This window comes from Mobula birostris, chromosome 15 (genome assembly GCF_030028105.1).
Source record: "Mobula birostris isolate sMobBir1 chromosome 15, sMobBir1.hap1, whole genome shotgun sequence".
Taxonomy (NCBI): Eukaryota; Metazoa; Chordata; class Chondrichthyes; order Myliobatiformes; family Myliobatidae; genus Mobula; species Mobula birostris.
This window is the reverse complement of record NC_092384.1, coordinates 51,016,981-51,038,754: the sequence shown is the minus strand read 5'-3', so window position 1 is coordinate 51,038,754 and position 21,774 is coordinate 51,016,981. Positions and strand designations below refer to the sequence as shown.

General features: G+C 40.1%; 1 protein-coding gene across 1 annotated transcript in view; it reads left to right on the top strand.

The window, feature by feature from the left end:
* Positions 1–21,774, top strand: part of LOC140210632 (cadherin-1-like) — a 52,844-nt gene that overhangs the window by 23,233 nt on the left and 7,837 nt on the right. The window contains exons 7-14 of the mRNA XM_072279764.1: positions 5,709–5,881; positions 6,785–6,913; positions 8,718–8,900; positions 10,883–11,127; positions 12,532–12,674; positions 15,783–16,007; positions 16,853–17,074; positions 19,242–19,372. Of these exons, the coding sequence (XP_072135865.1) occupies positions 5,709–5,881; positions 6,785–6,913; positions 8,718–8,900; positions 10,883–11,127; positions 12,532–12,674; positions 15,783–16,007; positions 16,853–17,074; positions 19,242–19,372 (1,451 nt within the window). The remainder of the gene's footprint in view (positions 1–5,708; positions 5,882–6,784; positions 6,914–8,717; positions 8,901–10,882; positions 11,128–12,531; positions 12,675–15,782; positions 16,008–16,852; positions 17,075–19,241; positions 19,373–21,774) is intronic.

Sequence of the window (21,774 nt, the reverse complement as noted above, 5' to 3'; positions counted from 1 at the left end):
TCAGGGAAGGCTGGTACAGGGTTCTCAGTTGGATGATCATCCATGATCCTACTGAATGGCGGTGCAGGCTCGAAGGGCCGAGCGGCCTACTCCTGCACCTATTTTCTATGTTTCTATGTACTTTGTCTTAAACTCTCCAGTCTAGAGTTTGCTTTAGGGTGTTCATTCAGTGTGAGAACATATTTGCAAAGGGAACATTCTGATGGGCTTCAACAGGATAGATACTTTTACTACAGCTTATACACCTTATCTGAAAATCCAAAATCAGAAAATCTTCAAAATCTGAAATTTTTTTGAGTGCTGACATGACGTCACATTTGGAAAATTCAGCAAGGCACGCGGAAAGCTCCCAGGTGAAGTGCAGGTGATGAGAGTGAGGAGATCATCGATCAGAGTCACAGGGAAGTAGTCACCCCTAAGCTGCAGGAGGCGAGTAGCTGGGTGACTGTCAGGAGAAATGGAAATGTGAATAGACAGTTAGCGCAGAGCACCCCTGTGGCCATTCTCCTTAATAATAAGTATACCGTTTTGGATACTGTTGTGGGGGTGACCTCCCAGGGGATTGCTACGGAGACCAGGTTATTGGCACTGAGCATGGGTCTGTGGTGCAGAGGAGGGGAGCGGTAATGATAGAGGACTCAGTAGTTAGTGGAACAGACAGGAGATTCTGTGGACGTGAACTGGACACCCAGATGTCATGTTGCCACCCAGGCACCAGGGTCAGGGATGTTTCAGATCGTGTCCACAGGATTTTGGAGGGGGATGGAGAGCAGCCTGATGTAACCCAGGTTTACCAAACCCAAGATGTAACGTTAGAAGGTGTCACCTGCAGAAGGATGAAAATGAGGTTTACCGATTTTTTTTTTTTTTAAAAAGAGAGAATTTGGAAAAAAAATGCAACGTGAGGGCTGGGCGGGCTAGACACAGAATGGACAAGGAAAGAAATGCAGCAACGATTAGAACTTGAAGACATGAACTGTTAAGAGTGGAGTTAGTAGTGAGTATCTTTACCGTACTAACTTGAATATCTCAGCGTGAAACCCCTGGAAGAAAGACAATAGCAATAAAAGATTTATTGAAGCTACAGCTATAACAAGACAATATTGGCAGAGACCAGTGTCCAAAATCCCTACTGTGTAGTCGGGAATGAGTTCTGCAAAGTCATACCAAGGCATTTGGTCAAGTTTTTGGGCAAGGTTGTGAATTGACTTTCCGAGGATGATAAACTATTTCATTCCAATGAACCCATTGACAAGATGGCGAGCTACCCAAGATGGAGAACCAGCTCAGGAACAAAATGTGTAATGACGCAGAGGATTTAATACAGTTGGATATACAAGTTATTTTCCTTTGAAGAATCTGAATTTGATTTTCTGCAAGAACTGAATATTTTTGCAAAGACTTTGATAAGTTACAGAATCAGATTTACTTTGTTTAAAAGTTGTGATGTTGGAAAATTGTCGTGAAAGGAGCTAAAATGTGTATATATAATTTTTGAATTTGAATTTAAACTTGTACATATAAGCCTGGAACTGAAATTGAAGTTAACTATAATACTTAAGAATAGGGATTGTATTTGGTTTTCTAACTAACTAGGGATAAGTAAAAAGGAAAGTTTAGTCTGTAAATTTTTAAATAGGGAATAACACTAGATCTAATTAGTTAGAGATTAGATTAATAAAGGAATCTCACTGATTCTAATTAAAAAGGAATTTGTTTTGGTTTGATATCAAGGATTTAGAACCTAAATAGAATGTTGGAATTTTGAATTGTTCTTGCTTATGTAAATATTTTGTACAGTTGTTTTTGCCTATAAACAAACCTTACTTCCAGAAGTGTGTGGTTTCTATTCACTGCCTCCTACCGATACCTAGAACCTTCTAATGGCCTATTAGCACCAAGTGTAATTTGATTTTCTCGGAGTGCGGCAACCAGTCACATGCGATAAGACCGGTGCTACTCAGGTGTTACACAGATATCTTGGTATATATTGGTACCAATGACATAGGAAGGAAAAGCAAATAAATCATGATGAGAGAATTTAGAGAGCTGGGCCGAAAGCTGAGAAGTACGACCCCCAGAGTAGTAATCTCTGAGGGTAGAAACAGGATGATTTGGCAGATCAATGCGTGGCTGAGAAGCTGGTGCAGGGGGCAGAGCTTCAAGTTCTTGGATCATTGGGCTCTCTTCTGGGGAAGATATGACTTGTACGAAAGGGACGGGTTGCACCTGAACCCGAAGGGACAAATATTCTTGCGGGCAGGTTTGGCAGAGCTGTTGAGGAGGCAGGGGCGAGGGAACCGGAGTGAAGGGACTCAGGACAGGACGGATGGTAAAATAGCAAAGATAGCCTGCAGTCAGGCTGCCAGGAATTGCAGGCAGATGATAGGTCAAAATTTCAGCCAGCAGGGTGAGTATCAGTGCTTTAGGGATGCAGAATCATATCGTTGAATCACTGAATCATGGCTGGGGTTGGTTGTAGTTGGGAGCTGAATGTCCAAGTTTACACATTGTATTGGAGGGGTAGGAAATTAGGCAGAGGGGATGGTGTGGCTCTGCTGGTAAAGAATGGCATCAAATCATTACAACAATGTGACGTAGGATCGGAAGATGTTGAATCCTTGTGGGTTGGGTTAAGAAACAGCAAGGGTAAAAGGATCCTTATGGCAGTTATATACAGACCGCCCAACTGTAGCTGGGATGTGGACTACAGATTACACCGGGACATAGAAAAGCCATGTCAAAAAGGCATGGCTATGATAGTCATGGGAAGTTTTAACATGCAGGTTATTTGGCGAAATCAGGTTGGTAATGGATCTCAAGGGAATGAATTTGCTGAATGCCTACAAGATGACCTTTTAGAGCAGTTTGTCATTATACCTACCAGGAGATCAGCTATACTGGATTGGGTGTTATGTAATGACCTAGAGATGATTAGGGAGTTTAAGGTAAAGGAACCCGTGGGAGCCAGTGATCGCAATGATTGAATTCACCTTGAAATTCGATAAGGAGAAATTGATGTCTGACAAAGCAGTGTTTCAGTGGTGTAATGGAAATTACAGTGGTATGAGAGAGGATTTAGCCAAAGTAAATTGGAAGGAGATGCTGGCCGGGATAATAACAGAGCAGTAATTGCTTGAGCTTCTAGGAAAAATGAAGAAGGTGCAGGATCGATGAATTCCAAAAACAAAGAAATACTCAAATGGGAAAATAGTACAACCGTGGCTGACAAGGGAAATCAAAGCTAATTTAAAAGCAAAAGAGGGGGCATAGCGCAAAGCAAAACTTAGCTGGAAGATAGAGGATTGGGAAGCTTTTAAAAACTTGCAGAACACAACTAAAATAATCCTTAGGAGGGAAAAAATGAAATATGAAAGCGAACTAGCAAACAATATCAGAGTGGATAGTAAAAGCTTTTTCAAGAATGTAAAAAATAAAAGAGAGATGAAAGTGGATATAGGACCCCTAAAAATGAGGCCGGAGAAATAACAACAGGGGACAAGGAGATGGCAGATGAACTAAATATTTTACATCAGTCTTCACTGTGAACTGCACCGTAGGGTTCTGAAAGAGATGGCAGTAGAGATTGTGAAAGCATTAGTAATGATCTTTTTCAAGAACCATTAGACTCTGGTATTGCTCCAGATGACTGGAGAATTGCAAATGTCACTCCTCTGTTTAAGAAAGGAGGGAGGCAGCAGAAAGGAAATTATAGACCAGTTAACCTGATCTCAGTGGTTGGGAAAATGTTGGTTAATTGAGGTTATGGAGTACTTGGTGACACAGGACAAGACAGGACAAAGTCAGCATTTTCCTTCAGGTAAAATCTTGCCTGTCAAACCTGTCGGAATTCTTTGAGGAGATTACAAGTAGGACAGATAAAGAGTATGCAGTGGATGTTGCGTGTTCGGATTTTCAGAAGGCCTTTGACAAGGTGCCACACATGAGGCTGCTTACCAAGTTAAGAGCCCATGATATTATAGGAAAGTTACTGGCATGGTTAGAGCATTGGTTCTCACTGCTTTTGCTACTAATGAGCATTCAAGAACTACAGTTTGTACCCCTTATCTGAAAATCCAAAATCCAGAAGTTTTTTGAGTGCTGACATGATGTTACAAATTGAAAATTCTTCAACCCAAGGAAAATCCCAGGCGATGCGCTGGGCTCTGTACTACAGACAGTTCTGAGAAGTAAGCTTACAAATTTAATGAGAAGAAGGTAATTAAAAATAGAAAAACACTGCATAAAGGGAAAAGTGAAGATCTCGATCATGATTTGAAAGAGAGTCAGCATCAGAGTGTATGTATGCCGCTTAACACTATGCTGATCATGAAACAAGCAAAGATCTGTCATGACAAACTGAAAATTGAAGGTAATTGTGAATATTCAGCAAGCTGGTGAGAGAAATTTAAGAAAAGACACAGCATTAAATTTTCAAAGTGTCTGCTGAACACAAAGCAGGAGAGAAATTTACTGATGAGTTTGCCAAGATTGCCACTATTGAAAATCTAACACCTGAACAAGTCAACACTGCTGATTGTTTTTATACCTTACATAAAACCTAATTAAAAAGTCAAATACAAATACAGTGTACTGTCATTTTCTAATCAAAACACACCATCGTAGGTGGAGTCTGAAAGCCTGCCATTGTTTGTTGTTGTTCTCTCCCGATGTGCCTGTGCTGCTGCTGTTGCCTTGCACACATTATATTTTCATTATAGTAATGTTATGGAATAATTTTCACTGTTACGTACGTAATGTGTGACGAACAAGGGTATGACAAAGACTGCTTACCTTTCGCACATAAATTCAAAGTTGGAAATGATGACGATCCCAAGCTGTCTAATTATATATTCCAAAATACAAAATGTGTAAGATCTGAAACACTTCCAGCCCCAAGCATTTTGGATAAGGGTTGCTCAAACTGTGCTAGATATGAAATCAGCCACTTATGATCTGATGAGGGAGAATTGCTTTTAACAGTTGCAATTAAAGTTTATGTGATTATCTTGGGATAGCTGGAAAAGAGGTTATTGGTTGGGCGAGTGAATTTCTGATAATCCATGCCATTTTATGCTGGAGCAGGCTCGACCTCCTCCTTCAATTTCTCTGGCTGTAGTGAGATTTATGAAGTCCTGTTCTTTACTTTTTTCATCTTGTTCTATCTGAGTGTTTCATTTAGTTAAATATTTATGCATTCAAAATACAAGCAATCCCTTTCAATAGAGTATTATTTTATGTACAATTGCTAAAATTACCCATTGTTTGTTCAATGGTAAAAAGTGTTGTTAATGAGAGTGGGGAGGCTAATGTTGTGTATTTAATATTTGAGTAATCTTGTATCTATGATTAAGCATTCTTGTTCGTTTAAATAATCATTGAGTTAAATGTACAAGTACGTGAATTGCATACGTTATCACGCTACCATGTGATATGTGTGCACCTCACTAAAATAAACACTAAGATAGACTTGCATTTTGATCTCCCATGCCTTCCTTTGAATTAGTTTAATGTTTTGAAGTTACAAAACATAAAAACTGATATTGCAGTAGGTCTGATTTATGAAAATCAATGTCTTGGCTGCATCTCAGAAGATGCAAAGTTATGTGATGAAATTGATCCAATTAAACCTATTACTTTCCATGGATTTGGGGCAAGAGAACATTTATGAAGCTGTCGGTGTAATTTTAATGTACATTTGTCAATAGGTACTGCATTCATGAATGTGACAGCCACAGATGCAGATGAGAAAGACAATTCTAATTCCATACTCAAATACTCCATTGACAGTCAAGATCCAGCCAATCCTAATTCACAGATGTTTACAATTAGTTCAACAAGTGGACTGATCAGTGTGCTGCATGCAGGTCTGGACCGGGAGGTAAGTGGGCAGAGATATGTCCGTGCACATAGTTGAAAAGTTTGTTGCTGAAATTTTTATTCCTATTTGTAGCATCTTTTATGCTGCTTTACCCTGCTTTAGTAAGTAATTACTTTCGTGTATAATGGTAAATCTCTTTTAAAATGTAATTCAATTCCAATTGAAGTATGCTCGAGGGTGCCCATGATGAATATTCTGTGCTTGCTTGCCCTTCAATAAAGTAAATATTCTTGACTTTTGCTCTATACTTTGTTACTCACCAATTCGTAGGAGAAGCATTTTTAATGGAAAGAAAGAAAGAAAGATGGAAAACATTCACAAATTAATATGACAGAAACATTGTCAAATTGCAACCACAGATACTGGGAAAGATTGTACTATAAAATAAATATTGAACATAAATAGTATGTCTGGTAGTATTGAAATTATTTTAAAAAATGATTTAGTCAATTGTAAAAAAAAATCTTATTTGAATTATACTCATCATTCCAAGAAAAATCCTGCTCAAATTTCTGTACATGTTGCAGGAGACACAATCTCTTATCTGTTAATGCCCTATGAGATGGCATTCATTGCCATTTCAACAAAAGGTACTTTATCTGTAGTTTGAAGTTGTCCAGTAGAAGAATTAGAGGGAAGTTGAGGAAAAAGATTTGCACTTTAAAAAATGGGTAACTGGAGTGATTGGCCTGGATACATGGAGAAAGTGACAACCCTTTTTACACTTAAGATATTCAGATGAGGCATTGACAATGGTCCTACAGACCATGGACTGAGAAATGAGAAGTGAATGTGACCTTTTCTGACCAGTATACATGAACATGGTAGACAGAACGTGTTGTTTCTGATGATGTGAAAATTGCACGTCATACAAGTTCTTTGATTCTTTTAATCTTGTTTCAGAAAATGGATAAATACACGCTTATTGTTCGGGCAGCAGACTTGGAAGGTGAAGGATTGATGACCACTGCCACAGCAATAATCACAATCACCGACGCAAATGATAATGCCCCAAAATTTGTGACTTCATCGGTAAAGATTTCATTAAACATATTTAAACATTTCCATTTGAATATGATAAACTGATCCTTAAATTCAAAATGAAATTATTTCTTTTAATTGTTTTGAAAAAGTATTTGAAGCATTGTGTAATCAAAAGTATACCATGCTCACTTTCATCTTGTCTTGATCGTGATGAAAATGTTGTCTTCTCACTTTGTTGGGGTAAAAGAGCTTACATCTTGGACGCTTAAGGAAATCAACTGTCCCAGATCACCATTGCTTAGTGCCTGGTCAGCATTATTGAGTTGTTATTCAGACAAAAGCTCCCACTGCCTCTATTTGATGAAAGGTCACTATAAACAAAGTTTCGGAGGCCTTTGGGAACTATTCTGCAGTAATTTGTTAGTAGCTTCAAGAGGATAGATTTGTTAAGAATTGGGTAGCTGGAAGGAGGGAAAGAATTTAGTCACAGAAAAATACCGCTCAGAAGCAGGCCCTTCAGCCCGTCTAGTCCATGCGAACCATTTAAAATGCCTAGTTCCATTGAGCTGCACTGGACCATAGCCCTCCATACCCCTCTCATCCCATGTACCTATCCAAACTTCACTTAAACTTGAGAATCAAGCTTGTATTCACCACTTGCTCATTCCACTCTCACCACCTTCTGACTGAAGAAGATTCTCTGCATGTTCCTCTTAAACGTTTCACCTTTCGCTCTTAAGCCATGACCTCTCAATGTAGTCCCACCCAATTTCAGTGGAGAACACCCACTTGCATTTACCCTATCTGTACCCCTCGATTTTTGTACACCTCTATGAAATCTCCTCTCAATCTTGTATGTTCTAGGGAATAAAATCCTAACCTATTCATATTTCATTATAACTCAGATCCTCCAATCCTGGTAACATCCTTGTAAATTTTCTCTGTACACTTTCAACTTTATTTACATTTTTTCTGTAGGTCAGTGACGATAAATACACACAATACTCCAAATTAGGCCTCAGCAATATCTTTTACAACTTTAACATAACATCCCTCCCACTATGCCCAATACTTTGATTTATGAATGCCAATTTGCGAAAAGCTTTCTTAATGAACCTATCTATGTGTGACACCACTTCCAATGCATTATGGACTGTTTTCCCGGGTCCCTTTGTTCTACTGTACTCCTCTGTTCCTGACTGTTCACTGTGTTAGGCCTTGCCCTGGTTGGCCCGACCTCACACTTGTCTACATTAAATTCCATCTGCCGCTCTTCAGCCCATTTTTCCAGCTGGTCCAGATGCCACTACAAACACTGATAGTCTTCTTCGCTGTCCACTGCAAAGCCAATCGTGGTGTCATCGCAAATTTGCTGATCCAATTTACCACATTATCATCCAGGACATTGATATAGATGACAAACAACAACTGATCCCTGCAGCACTCCGTGAGTCACAGGGCTCCAGTCAGAGGCAACCACCTACTACCACTCCCTGGCTTCTCCCACACAGCCAAAGTCTAATCCAAACGACTACCTCATCTTGAAAGCCAAGTGACTGAACCTTCCTAGCTAATCTCCCATGCAGGACCTTGTCAAATGCCTTGCAGAAGTCCATGAAGACAACAGTCACTGCCTTGGCTTCATCAACATTCCTGGTTACTTCCTTGAAAAACTCTGTAAGATTTGTTAGACATGACCTACAATGCACGAAGCCGTGCGGACTACCCCTAATCAGTTCCCGTCTATACAAATACTCATACTGCATCAACCCTAGTTGAATTTGAGCTTTGGTGTTGATCAGGAACGTCTGCAACTCTGTAAAGGTAAATTACTGCACATTTCTAATTGCAGATTACTGTCGAAGTCCCTGAAAATGAAGTGGATTATGATGTGTCAAGACACCCTGTAACTGATGATGACCTGCCTTATACACCGGCCTGGAAAGCAAATTTCAGTATAACCTTTGGAAATGAGAGAAATCAGTTCACAATGATTACTGACCCACAGAATAATGGAGTTCTTAGAATTGCGAAGGTATGGCAGTCTACCAGTAGATTTTTGTAGTCATTTTAATATTTACTAGTAAATGATTTGGGCTTTTTCCACAACTTTGGCATCTATTTCATAACTGAACATTTTTTGGAGATGTCCTGCCCACAAAAGGCTGGATGTATTTGTGCGACCAACTACTCAGTTGGTCTGCCCTCAATAATGAGCAAAGGATGAACATTACCCAATGTTGATAACTTGCCAATAAGCTGCTCACTGAAGATCAGTCTTCAGTAGATCGCTTGTAGATCAGTAGATCAATCTGTAGATCTCTTGAAAGATTGACAAAGTGTGAATCACTGCACGTGAAATTTGATGGAGAATGGTATCAAAGAGTTTTAAGGAATTGATGGCAAGCCTCTTTATTGGCACAAGTTGTACTTTATTCACATAAGGAAGATGGTTGGGGCTGATGGTTGAAATCCCACCTTCCATGCCCATTTATTAATCCTGGGCTGCTGCTGAAATTCCTTGGTACCCTGGGATCAGACATAATGAGCTGTAAATAAAAGCTCACGTGGGAAGATTCATTTATGTTTCCCTGTCAAGGAATGTTCAATTCTTTCTGTAGCATCTCAAAGTAAAATGGACCAGTTTGAGCTTGCATGTGGCAGGAACCGGGCTGCAAAATTGGAAGGATCATTCATTTCGTATACATGCAAAGTGACTAAAAAGAAACTCTTAACACCTCATGACATTTCCACAAATTTGTCAGCAAGTTCCTGGGACAGCCTTTATCAGAAACTTAACTGGACCAATCATGATTCAAGTCAATGGTTGTATCATCTCATTTCTAGTTTGACTCTTCACTTGCCTGCATGCACATGATTTAAACAAGTCAAACCCGATCCGATACAGAAAGACTTCACTGGATTAGTGCCCTGCCTGCCACTCCTCCACCACTAGCTGATTTTTTTTTGCTGCAAAATGCACTGTAATTACTCACGAAAGCTTCTCCAAAGTTACCTCCCAAACCCACAACTTCTACCACCAGGGAAGACAAGGACAACAGACACTTAGGAACTCCCTCCATCTGCAGGTTCCCTTCCAAGTTACACGGATCCTGATTAGAAAAGGTGTATTAACATTCCTCCACTCTCAGTGGATTTAAGAATCCTGAAACTATTAGCCTAACAACACTGAGAATATCTTCACTAGAAAGGCTGCAGGAGCTCACCAATGTTTTCCTCGGGCAGTCAGGGATGGCGATAAACATTGACTTTGTCAGTGATACCCATATCCTGCAAATAAAGTGAAATCTGGAGAGATGTGTGAGTTTGATTCTCATTTCTCTGTTGGTCATGCAAACAACGTAGAAGGTGGAGCAGTACGGAACAAGAACAGGCTCTTTGATCCAGAACAGTTGTTACAAGGACCAGATATTTACTCTGAGAATTTGATTCCTCTCCTGAGGCCAGGTATCTATTATTGGGAATGTACCTGGCTGTGTAGTGCACATGGATCAATATTGTGTATCATTAAGATAGGAAAAAAGCTAATTTGGAAGATAATGCATTCAAATTTAATATAAATTGAAAACTCACAAGTTTCAATTTTGACAAATGTTTAGCTTGCTTTTCGTTATGCATAATGTAAGGAAAAGTCAAAGATATGGGATGTAAACAGAATATATGTTCTCAGAGTTAAGACAAAACTTGCCATAGCTCAACAGACAGAAAAGTCGGTACTCCTTTGCATGTTAATGTGGAACACTGCTATAATTGAGGCAATGTTTGTCATTGTGAAAATACCGACATGGATTTGATTTTGTGGTGAAATGGTTCATTTAGGGATACAAAGAAACATCTTGCTAAGCTTTTCCCTTAAAAATAGGGAAACCTTGTCTTTTGTTTATTCTAAATAAACTACCAATCAATGTGATACTACATGTCATGTGCACTTTAGTTAACATTTTCTGTTTTCATGAAGAAAAACTTCACTGTATTACTTTGAACTTTTTACTGCAGCCTTTGGACTTTGAGAAGAGCAAACAACATGTGGTGATAATTGAAGTAAAGAATGAGATACCATTCACCGTTACCATGCCACTGTCTTCAGCTACAGTAACCATCAACGTGCATGATGTCAACGAAGCTCCAATATTTAATCCAGAAACGAAGACCGAAAAGCAGCCTGAGAATCTACCAGTTGGGAGTACAGTAACTACATGTAAGGCAAAGGACCCTGACACGGCTCAGGAGCAAACCATCAGGTATGAGATGGATTTGTGGGAGCACTTTTAAGTTAGCAGTATGTTCTCCTCCTCAAGGGTACAGAGAAGATATTTGTGCCTACAAAGAAGAACTATTAATTGAGAACTGCAAGGGGCATATTTGGGAATAGTCAATGTGATTGGAATGCTGGAGCCTTGAGTTAGATCCTAGAAAAAAAATTGGGAGCAACAAATGCAATAGAGCAGATTGTAGACGGTGCCTCATGTGGAAGGGCTGTTTGGAGGACATAAAGAAACAAGTTTTTGTACCTCTTACAGCTGCAAAGGAAGGTACGAGGAGAACAAAGGTTTGGTGGGAAGGGAGGAGCAAACCAGGCAGTCACCAAGAGTGGCCTCTGCAGAGAGTGGAAGGAGGAGAGTAGAAGATGTGGTTGGTGCTGCAATCTCTTTGGAGCTCACAGAAATGGTGAATGACTTGGTTGTTATTGAGGCTACTGAGGTGCAAGGTGAGGGCCAGGGAAATTAACTCCCCCTTCCCCTCCTGGACGGTGAGATCAGATGTGAAGGAAAGGGAAGGAGTGCATGGCAGGGCTCCATCAGCAGGGAGAAGTAATGTTCCTGAAGGAGGAGGAAGAAAGGGGAAATCTTTCTGTTTTACTTTTTTTCTTGGTCAGTTGTAATCCTCCTCCTATACCCAATGCAGACTTTAAGCTATTGCCTGTGACTTATTTGCAATGCTTTCCATTGTCTCTTCTCTTTTTAAGGAAGCTGATATTGATAGTATTTATTCTATGAATATATTATCGTTCACTCACTTCCCCCGTACCTCTTAGACTGAAGATAACCTGTTTCATTATCTCCTACTGCCATAACTGTTCTTTTTAATAATTTCTGTATCATACAGCTCCTTCCCTTCTCTGACTTGCTCTCACTATTGACGTCATTTATTCATGCCTTCAACATATTTGTTTCCTGGACAAAAGGCTTTGATCTCATTTGCTATCATTTGTTTTTCCTTCTTAAAAATGGTACAGTTGAAACAATAGTTTGCACAGCTGTGACAGAGTTTCTGTCCATTCATCATCTGCCAAATAACGAGTAGCAATGAGACATTAGACCAATTTATATTATCCATTGTAGCAATTCGTTTGCACGTAAAACCAATGTGTTAAAGGACGACTAGATCACCAAAATGTTTGGTATATGTAAAGTACTTTAAAATTAGCTAATGTCTCTGCTTTACTTCCTGAAAGAACTGCATCTCACAATTACATTGGGTAAGGAGCTTATTAAAGTTACTAACTCGGTGATGGAACATCTGATAATCCATTATGGCAGCACTTAGAGATACATTATATTTTAAGTGGAAACTAGTTTTGTTCATTTTCTTTGATTTTGGGATTTGTGGTTAATAATTTATTTGTGTTGCTGCATGTATTCCAGATACCGGATGGGAAGTGACCCAGCAAACTGGTTTGACATTGAGGCGGAGACTGGCATCGTTAAACTCATCAGCCTTATGGATCGAGAGTCAGAATTTGTTAAAGATAGTATTTATATCGCAACAGTCCTTGCTTCTGATAATGGTGAGACCCTGTGGATCTACAAGGCACATGCTGTTATATTTTAGCCGCCTTCATCAGTGATTCATGTTTCAGTATTATTCTGTCCAGTGGTTCAGGAGAAGGTACGGTAGTATAGTGTTTAGCAGAAAGCTTTTCAGTACCAGCAAACTGGGTTCAATTCCTACTGCTGTCGGTAGGTTTGTACGTTCTCCCCGTGACTGTGATTCTTCCAGATGCTCCAGTTTCCTCTCACAGTCCAGAGATGTGCTGATTGGTTGGTTAATTGATCATTGTAACTTGTCTGATGATTCGGCTGGGGTTAAACTGGGGGATTGCTGGGTGGCGCAGCTTTAAGGTCCGGGAGGGCCTGTTGTGTGCTCCATCTCAAGAGACAAATCGGTAAGTGTGATTAATTTTGGTGAATTTGTCTCTTAATATAAAAGTGGGAATACATTTTGATAGGATTTATCTAACCCCTCCTGGATTTGACCTTTGAAGCATAATTTTCAAATCCCCTTTGTGTATCTCAAGTGTTTCTTCAGTACCAATACACATTAGTGATGAGAAAAATCTAAAAAAACACCTTCAGATTAGAGATTTTATTTGAAATCTCCATGTGTTAAAAGTGTCTTCTGGTGGGGAAGGCGATGAAAATTTGGACCAGTATCTCCCACTTCCTTGTTTACAGCACTGAAGGAGGCTGTTCAGCCCCTTGGTCCATGCCAGCTCACAGAGGGGCAATCTTAACAGTTCCATTCTCTTTTCCAATATCCCTATAAACCCACCATTGATTGTCTCTCAGAAGCCCATCAGCTTCCCTCTGGTATGACTTCAGCCATCTACATTAAGGAGTAATTCACAGTACTGACTTAATATATCTGGAGTAGCAAACAGCAGCTCACATGGTCAAAGAGAGGACAAATACACTTCACACTGACAGCACCTGAGGGCAGAATTGAACATAGTTTTTCAACTAAATTGTCATGGAACCTATTATAAATTGGTGAAATATGGGTGAGACTTGGGCATCAGATCCACATTCTAATGGGCAGGGATATAGTGAACCTCCTTTGAGTGCTACTCTTGTCTACCCCAAGTCCACCAGTGAAGATAGATGTTGAAGAAAGTCTAATGCATGTAGTTTCAAAATGTATTGGTGAATTGAGTTGTAAATGATAAAAAGTAGCTAGAACCAATTTCAAAATAAATTGCGATGGGATTGGTTCTGCAATGTTGTAAGTAGTTTGTGTTTCCTTTAATCCAACCATCTTCTGTATTGTTTAAATGATTCAGCTGAACCAATCAGAAAATCACCTTTGGTGCTTCAGAAAAGTTGTGCAATCCACTGTTTATCTCTGACAGTTGTGTACTTGTACCCAGCATTTACAATACAGGTACACTGATTTGGCTGGTAACGGGGAGTAATCTGTTATTACCATAATATCACCAGTACGAAAATAGAGAGGACCTCACCGGTCCATATCAGAGTGTTCCTTGCCTATTAGGCATCATGGAACATGTAGTAAATGGTATATTGGACAAGTTAAAGTCGATTAAGTCCATGGTGATAATTGTATATTTCAATGAAAAGGTTTTCAACTTTGAACGAAGCAATCTTATAAACGTGGAAATACACTCAGTGGCCACCTGAGTGTACCTCCTGTACCTAATAATGTGGCCACTGTGTGCATGTTCATGATCTTAGAAACATAGAAAACCTACAGCACAATACAGGCCCTTCGGCCCACAAAGCTGTGTCGAACATGTCCCAAACCTTAGAACCACCTAGACTTACCCATAGCCCTCTATTTTTCTAAGCTCCATGTACCTATCCAGGAGCCTCTTAAAAGACCCTATCGTATCCGCCTCCACCACCATCACTGGCAGCCCATTCCACACACTCACCACTCTCTGCGTAAAAAACATACCCCTGACATCTCCTCTGTACCTACTTTCAAGCACCGTAAAACTGTGCCCTCTTGTGCTAGTCATTTCAGCCCTGGGAAAAAGCCTCTGACTGTCCACACAATCAATGCTTCTCATTATCTTGTCCACCTCTATCAGGTCACCTCTCATCCTCCGTCGCTCTGAGGAGAGAAGGCCGAGTTCACTCAACCTATTCTCGTAAGGCATGCTCCCCAGTCCAGAGAACATCCTTGTAAATCTCCTCTACACCCTTTCTACAATTTCCACATCCTTCCTGTAGTGAGGTGACCAGAACTGAGCATAGTACTCCAAGTGGGTTCTGACCAGAGTCCTATATAGCTGCAACATTACCTCTCAGCTCTTAAACTCAATCCCAATTTGATGAAGGCCAATACACCGTATACCTTCTCAACCACAGAGTCAACCTACGTCTTCTGTTGCTGTAGCCCATCCACTTAAATTTTCAATGTGCTGTGCATTTAGTGATGTTCTTCTGCACACCACTATTGTAACACATGGTTATTTGAGTTACTGTCAGCTTGATCCGGTCTGGTCATTCTCCTCTGACCTCTCTCATTAACAAGGCACTTTTGACCACAAGTTCCACTCACTGGATGTTTTTTGTTCATCACCCCATTCTAGAGACTGTTGTACATGAAAATCCCTAGAGATCAGTAGTTTCTGAGGTACCCCAAACACCCCTTCTGGCACCAATAATTATTCCACACCAAAGTCATTTAGATCATATTTCTTCCTCATTTTGAAATTTTGTCTGAACAATAACTGAACCTCCTGACCATGTCTGCATGCTTTTATGCATTGACTTGCAGCCACATGATTGGCTGATTAGATATTTGCATTAATGAGAAGGTGTACAGGTGTACCTAATAAAGTGGCCACTGAGTGTACATCAAATTTAATAGGTAAAACCGGAATGTTTTCATTATGAGACGGTGTCAAAAGAATAGAGGTTTAAAATTAATAAAAGTTTAAGTTTGAAGAAAACTTGCCTCATAATTGGAATGAGTATGCCTTGAAAGAAATGTTAAGATGATGAGACTCTAATGTTCCTTCGGATGAATGAATTAAAATGGTCATTGTCAACCTTTTTCCAAGTGTTTATATAAAAAAGGCTGTCAACTTATTAACTTTTTCTCCCTAAGTTTTGCTATTGGATTCAGAGTTTCATTTTTGTGTTTGCAGGGAGTCCACCTGCCACTGGTACTGGGACCATTCTTCTGCAGCTTGAAGATATCAATGATAATCCACCCATTGCTACTACACTTATTAACTGTGTGTGCAGTGAAGATCCTGTCCCTGTGAATGTGACCATTATAGACAAAGACATCCCACCCAACACTTCTCCTTTTGTGGTTATGCTGGTTCATGGAGCTGAGAGAAACTGGACAATTGAATCAACAGAGAATTGTAAGCTTATTATATTTAAAATAGAGTTACAAACCTTAACAATAAATTTAATTTTCTCTTCTACCTCCATTTTTCCCTAGTAATTATTTATTTCTCTCTACAATTTGATGCCTGCTTCCTGGATATAGCACACTTTGGAAGAAGGTCGAAAGTATTTAGCTGTAGGAATCCCAAATAAATATACCTTTACTCTCACTTTGTCTTGATACCACTTTCCCATGTTGTACTTACATCCTGCCCTTGCTTGTCATCCCAACATGCCTCCAATGTTATGAAGTATTGCAAGGTGTTAGACAAAGAGGTTCAAGGAAACCAACATCAAGGCAAGAAAATGGGAGAAATGATGGTCTGATGGAACAGGTGGACCTGTAGATCAGCAACATGAACGGATGGTCGTGGCGTTTGGGGTTGGGGAGGGAGACGTGGTGATGGGGGAAGTGAAGATTTAGAAGCCTGTGGAGCCACATTCCTAGAGAATGTGTTTCTGTTGCTGTAACCTCTCCCAGCCCCCCACCATCACCCCCTCCAAAACAATCAAGTGCAATATGAAGTTCTTTAATAGGATGGTTAAAATGGCTGCAGCTGGTGTGTCAGTGCCAATGGGACTAAGATCAGTATGCCCAGCATATACTGGGTGCAGAATGGCAAATGCCATTGGACTAAGGAAATGAAGATATGGGCCAGATCAAAGTGTAGATTGCAGTGAGGCTAATAATCTCGGGTGATGAGAATTAACACAAGGGACAACTGTCCTGCTGTCTGCAAACTGACACCCAGACATGTTCCAAGTTAAGCAATGCTTTCTTGTGTAGAATTTACAAAATGACATGTTTTCTTTTATTTAGCTCACGTGAAGCTATTAAAGCTGAGGAATAAAATTGAACCTAATACGTATGAAGTCCCTCTGAAAGTGACAGACGGTGGGACACCACAACTCTCTCAGGTTACAGGATTGCGAGTGGAGGTGTGTGACTGTGAACATGGTGCTTGTAGCCAGAAGATTGCTGCTCGCGCCTTTGGCTTCCTCGACTCTTTGGCTATTCTGGGTGCTATCTTGGCTTTGTTCAGTGAGTATCATTTGCATACAATTTAAAACAATAGATCTTAATCCCCTTTAGCTTTATGGAAAATTAGGATGTGGATTAAGTTTAAAGAGTATTCCTACTATTCAATTCTCACACAATAAAAGACCCCACTTGGAGTACTGTGCTCAGTTCTGGTCACCTCACTACAGGAAGGATGTGGATACTATAGAGAGAGGGCAGAGGAGATTTACAAGGATGTTGCCTGGATTGGAGGGTGTACCTTATAAGACCAGGTTGAGTATACTTGGCCTTTTCTCCTTGCAGTGACAGAGAATGAGAGGTAACCTGATTAAGGTGTATAAGATGATGAGGGGCATTGATTGTGTGGGTAGCCAGAGGCTTTTTCCCAGAGCTGAAATGGCTAACACGAGGGGGCATAGTTTTAAGGTGCTTGGAAATAGGTACCGAGGGGATGTCAGGGGTAAGTATTTCACACAGAGAGTGTGGTGGGTTCGTGGAATGCACTGCCAGCAAAGATGGTAGAGGCGGATACAATAGGGTATTTTAAGAGACTCTTAGGTACGTGGAGCTTAGAAAAATGGCTATGTGGTAGGGAAATTCTAGGCAGTTTCTAGAGTAGGTTACATGGTTGGCACAACATTGTGGGCTGAAGGGCCTGTAATGTGCTGTAGATTTCTATGTTTCTAATTAGTCTCACCTTTTTTCTGTTTTTTTTAAACTTTCCCCCATTTGATTTTATGTTTGATATAATCAAATATATTATTGATTACACGTCAATCACTTTATTTAAAATGACTTGCTGTGTTTTTAATAAAAAGAGATCTCATTTTCTCTGGTTCTTTTGTCAATTACATAATATTGTCCAGTTGTCCCTTATTTACTTAATTAACACCTTCATGATTTTGAATTCTAATGAACAATCTCCTTCAAAGGAAAGCAATCCCTGATTGCACAGATGAGTTTTATTCCATTCATACCTCCACCCCATTTCTCTTGTGATCAACATGAGTTGTTTAAAATTTCCATGACATTTATCTGGTGACAGCCACCAAACACTGCACTTTCCACCATAGTAAGCTACTTGGTTCATTTGCAGATCTCCTTTTAAAGATCTCCATTCCTGCCTGGCCATTTTGCTATGAGTTGTGTCCATGTACCTTATATAATGTACATTCATATCTACAAAAGTATAAGTCTGTATAAAGTAGTTAAATTTCCAATTGCAGATTTTACATACGGAGTTTAATTTCCATAAAATTTAGTACCTTTTTTTTAATAACCAAAATCAGGAATAATATCACCAGCATATGTTGTGAAATTTGTTAACTTAGCAGCAGTAATACAATGCAATACATGATAAGTGTAGAAAAAAACTGAATTACAGTTAGTATATACAGTATATGTCTATTAAATAGTTAAGTTAGAAATAAGTAGTTCCACAAAACAGAAATTAAAAAAAGTAGTGAGGTCATCTTCGTGGGTTCACTGTCCATTCAGGAATCAAATAGCAGAGGGGAAGAAACTGTTCCTGAATCTCTGGGTGTGTGCCTTTAGTCTTCTGTACCTCCTTTCTGATGGTAACAATGAGAAGAGGGCATGTACTGGGGTTCCTTAATAATGGATGCTGTCTTTCTGAGGCACTGCTCCTTGAAGGTGTCTTGGATACTGTGGAGGCTAGCACCCATGATGGAGCTGTCTAATTTTTCTGTGGCTTCTTTCAATCCTGTACAGTAGCCCCCCTCCCCCCCCATACCAGATGGTGATGCAGCTGTCAGAATGTTCTCCACGCTACACCTGTGGAAGTTTGAGTGCTTTAGGTGACAAACCAAATCCCCTCAAACTGCTAATGAGATATAGCTGCTGGCTTGCCTTCTTTATGGCTGCATTGTTATGTTGGGACCAGGTTAGAGATCTTGATACCCAGGAACATGAAATTGCACACTCTCTCTGCTTCTGATTTCTGAGGCCCGGTTTGTGTTCTCTTGTCTTACCCTTTCTGAAGTTCCCATTAAGTTCTTTGGTCTTACTGACACTGAGTGCAAAGTTGTTGCTGTGACACCACACAGCTAGTCAGTAAATCTTGCTCCTGGTGTGTCTCCAACTGGGATTCTGCCAACACTGTATTATCAGCAAATTTATAGATGGCATTTGAGCTATGCATATTCACACATAATTGTATTTCATTCAGTTTTAGTCTTCCTGCTCCTGCTTTACATAAGAAAGAAGCGAAGTGTCAATGAGAAGTCATTTTTGCCCAAAGAGGACATTGGAGACAATATTTACCAGAATGATGAAGAGGGTGGTGGTGAAGAAGACAAGGTCAGTTCTAGTCATCATCATCATCAGGTGCCGTGCCCAGCTTGAGCTTTGACTACCATGGCCCACACACTCCTGTTTCAGGTCAAGTGGATCAATTTATTGGTATTCATTTCCAGTTCTCTGGCTGCTGTCTCCATCATCCTTTGTCTTTGTCTTCCTCTTGCTTTCTTCCCTTCAATCTTTCCCATAATTACCATGCATTCTAACTCCTCTTTCCTAATCACATGTCCAATGAAGTTACGTTGCCTTTTCATGATCTCAGACGTTACTTCTCTTTTTGTGCTTGCTCTGTTCATGACATCCTCATTAGATATTCATTTCGTCCATGATATTCTTTGCATCCTCCTCAAAAATCACACCTCTACTGCTTCAATTCGTTTCCACACGTTACTAGATATTGTCCAATATCCTGAGCCATATAACATAACTGAATAAACGTAACATTTCAGTACCCTGAGGCGGGTTGTCATGCCTAGTTTAGTGTTGGCCAGTATATTCTTCATTCTCGTAAAGGTATCTTTTGCCATCCCTATTCTTCTTTTGAAGTCCATGTCGCACCTGCCATCTGATGTCACCCAGCTTCCTAAGTAGCAAAAGTTCTGTACTTGTTTTATGTCTTCCCCATTTATTTTCAGCCTGCAAATAGGATTCTCCTCCTTTTTTGATATCACCATACAGTCCTGGTAGCACAGTTTAAATTTTGCTTTTTTGAGGATCAGTTATCTAGGATTCTAAAGAAGTTGATTGTTTACTTTTGCGAGATCTGTAATTTACACAGGGAAGTGTGCTGAGCATGAATTCTAAAGTGGTGTTTAAGCCTACGGCCATTATGCCTGTTAGAGCCAGACCTCTGTCTGCATTCACCAGCTTGACCAGTCCTCCTCCAAGTAGAAGCATTCAGCATGAGCTCTGCTATGGGAGACGGTAATATGGGCACTTACTAAATGCCTTATAAGTATTATCTGAATGAAACAGTTAAAGACCATAAATCACTGGTCATGAAAGAATTGATACAAAATTAAGAAAACATTATTTAAATTACCAAAACACTTAGCAGGTTGAGAAACATACTCATTTCCTCACTTTCCCATCTCTGATGTACAGTCCCTGAACCAAACATTGACTTTCCCTCCCTACTGTTAATACACTGAGTGCTCCTAGCATTCATTGTCCATTTGATGTTTTAAGTTTCCTTTATCTCAACTTTTCTCCTCCAATTACCATTCATTTACTCGGATCTGTCAGGTTATCGATTTCCACATCCATTTATGGTGCAAAAACTTGGGCTCCTGTGAAATGAATTGAAGAACATTCCTTGCATTACAAATCACATGTAGATACATATTTTTGAAATTGACATTTTGCGTGGGAATGTATTTTGAAGTGTGAAGAAAATATGTCCACAGATTTGATATCAATGGTATACAGGATGAGCAAAATCTGTATGATATAGTATCTTAAATCCAAACTTGTTATGAATACATCAGAAATGTGACCATGGGGTGGAAAGACAGCTGGTTATATTGCTTCACAACTAATTAATGACTGCTATGGACTCTGAGGCAAGCTGACGTCTAGCCAGATCCCATTATGAATGACTACTCATGATCAGATTCCATTACCATCTTTTGGCCTCCCCACCTGGCTGCAGTGGAGTCCAGATCCTACAGAGGATTTGAAAGCTGCATGGTTTCTACACGTGTGACACGTGTTGCTTTCAGCTGCTATTTCAGGCACCGAACAACGCCCTGCTTTTGAGCTGTTTTTGCAAGGACTAGACACGATGCCATCCCACCCACTTCTCAGTCCCGACTTGGCCAGCCAGTTGTGGCCCACATCAGCTTTCACTGAGCAATCAGTATGTTCATTTAGAACAAAACAGGAGGCATATTTCATCCTGCTACGATGTCTACTATCAATTGCTTGAGTCTCACTGATTCATCTGGGCAGTTGGCAGATTGAGAAATAAAACCTGTATTAAATCTCCACTCAATATTGTGATATCAGACCATAAGACCATAAGACAAAGGAGCAGAAGTAGGCCATTCGGCCCATTAAGTCTGCTCCGCCATCTTATCATGAGCTGATCCATTTTCTCCTATTTAGTCCCACTCCCCTGCCTTCTTACCATAACTTTTGATGCCCTGCCTACTCAAACACCTATCAATCTCTGCCTTAAATACACCCAATGACTTGGCCTCCACTGCTGCCCGTGGCAACAAATTCCATAGATTCACCACCCTCTGACTAAAAAAATTTCTTCGCATTTCTGTTCTGAAAGGGCGCCCTTCAATCCTTAAGTCATGCCCTCTCGTACTAGACTCCCCCATCATGGGAAACAACTTTGCCACATCCATGCCTTTCAACATTCAAAATGTTTCTATGAGGTCTCCCCTCATTCT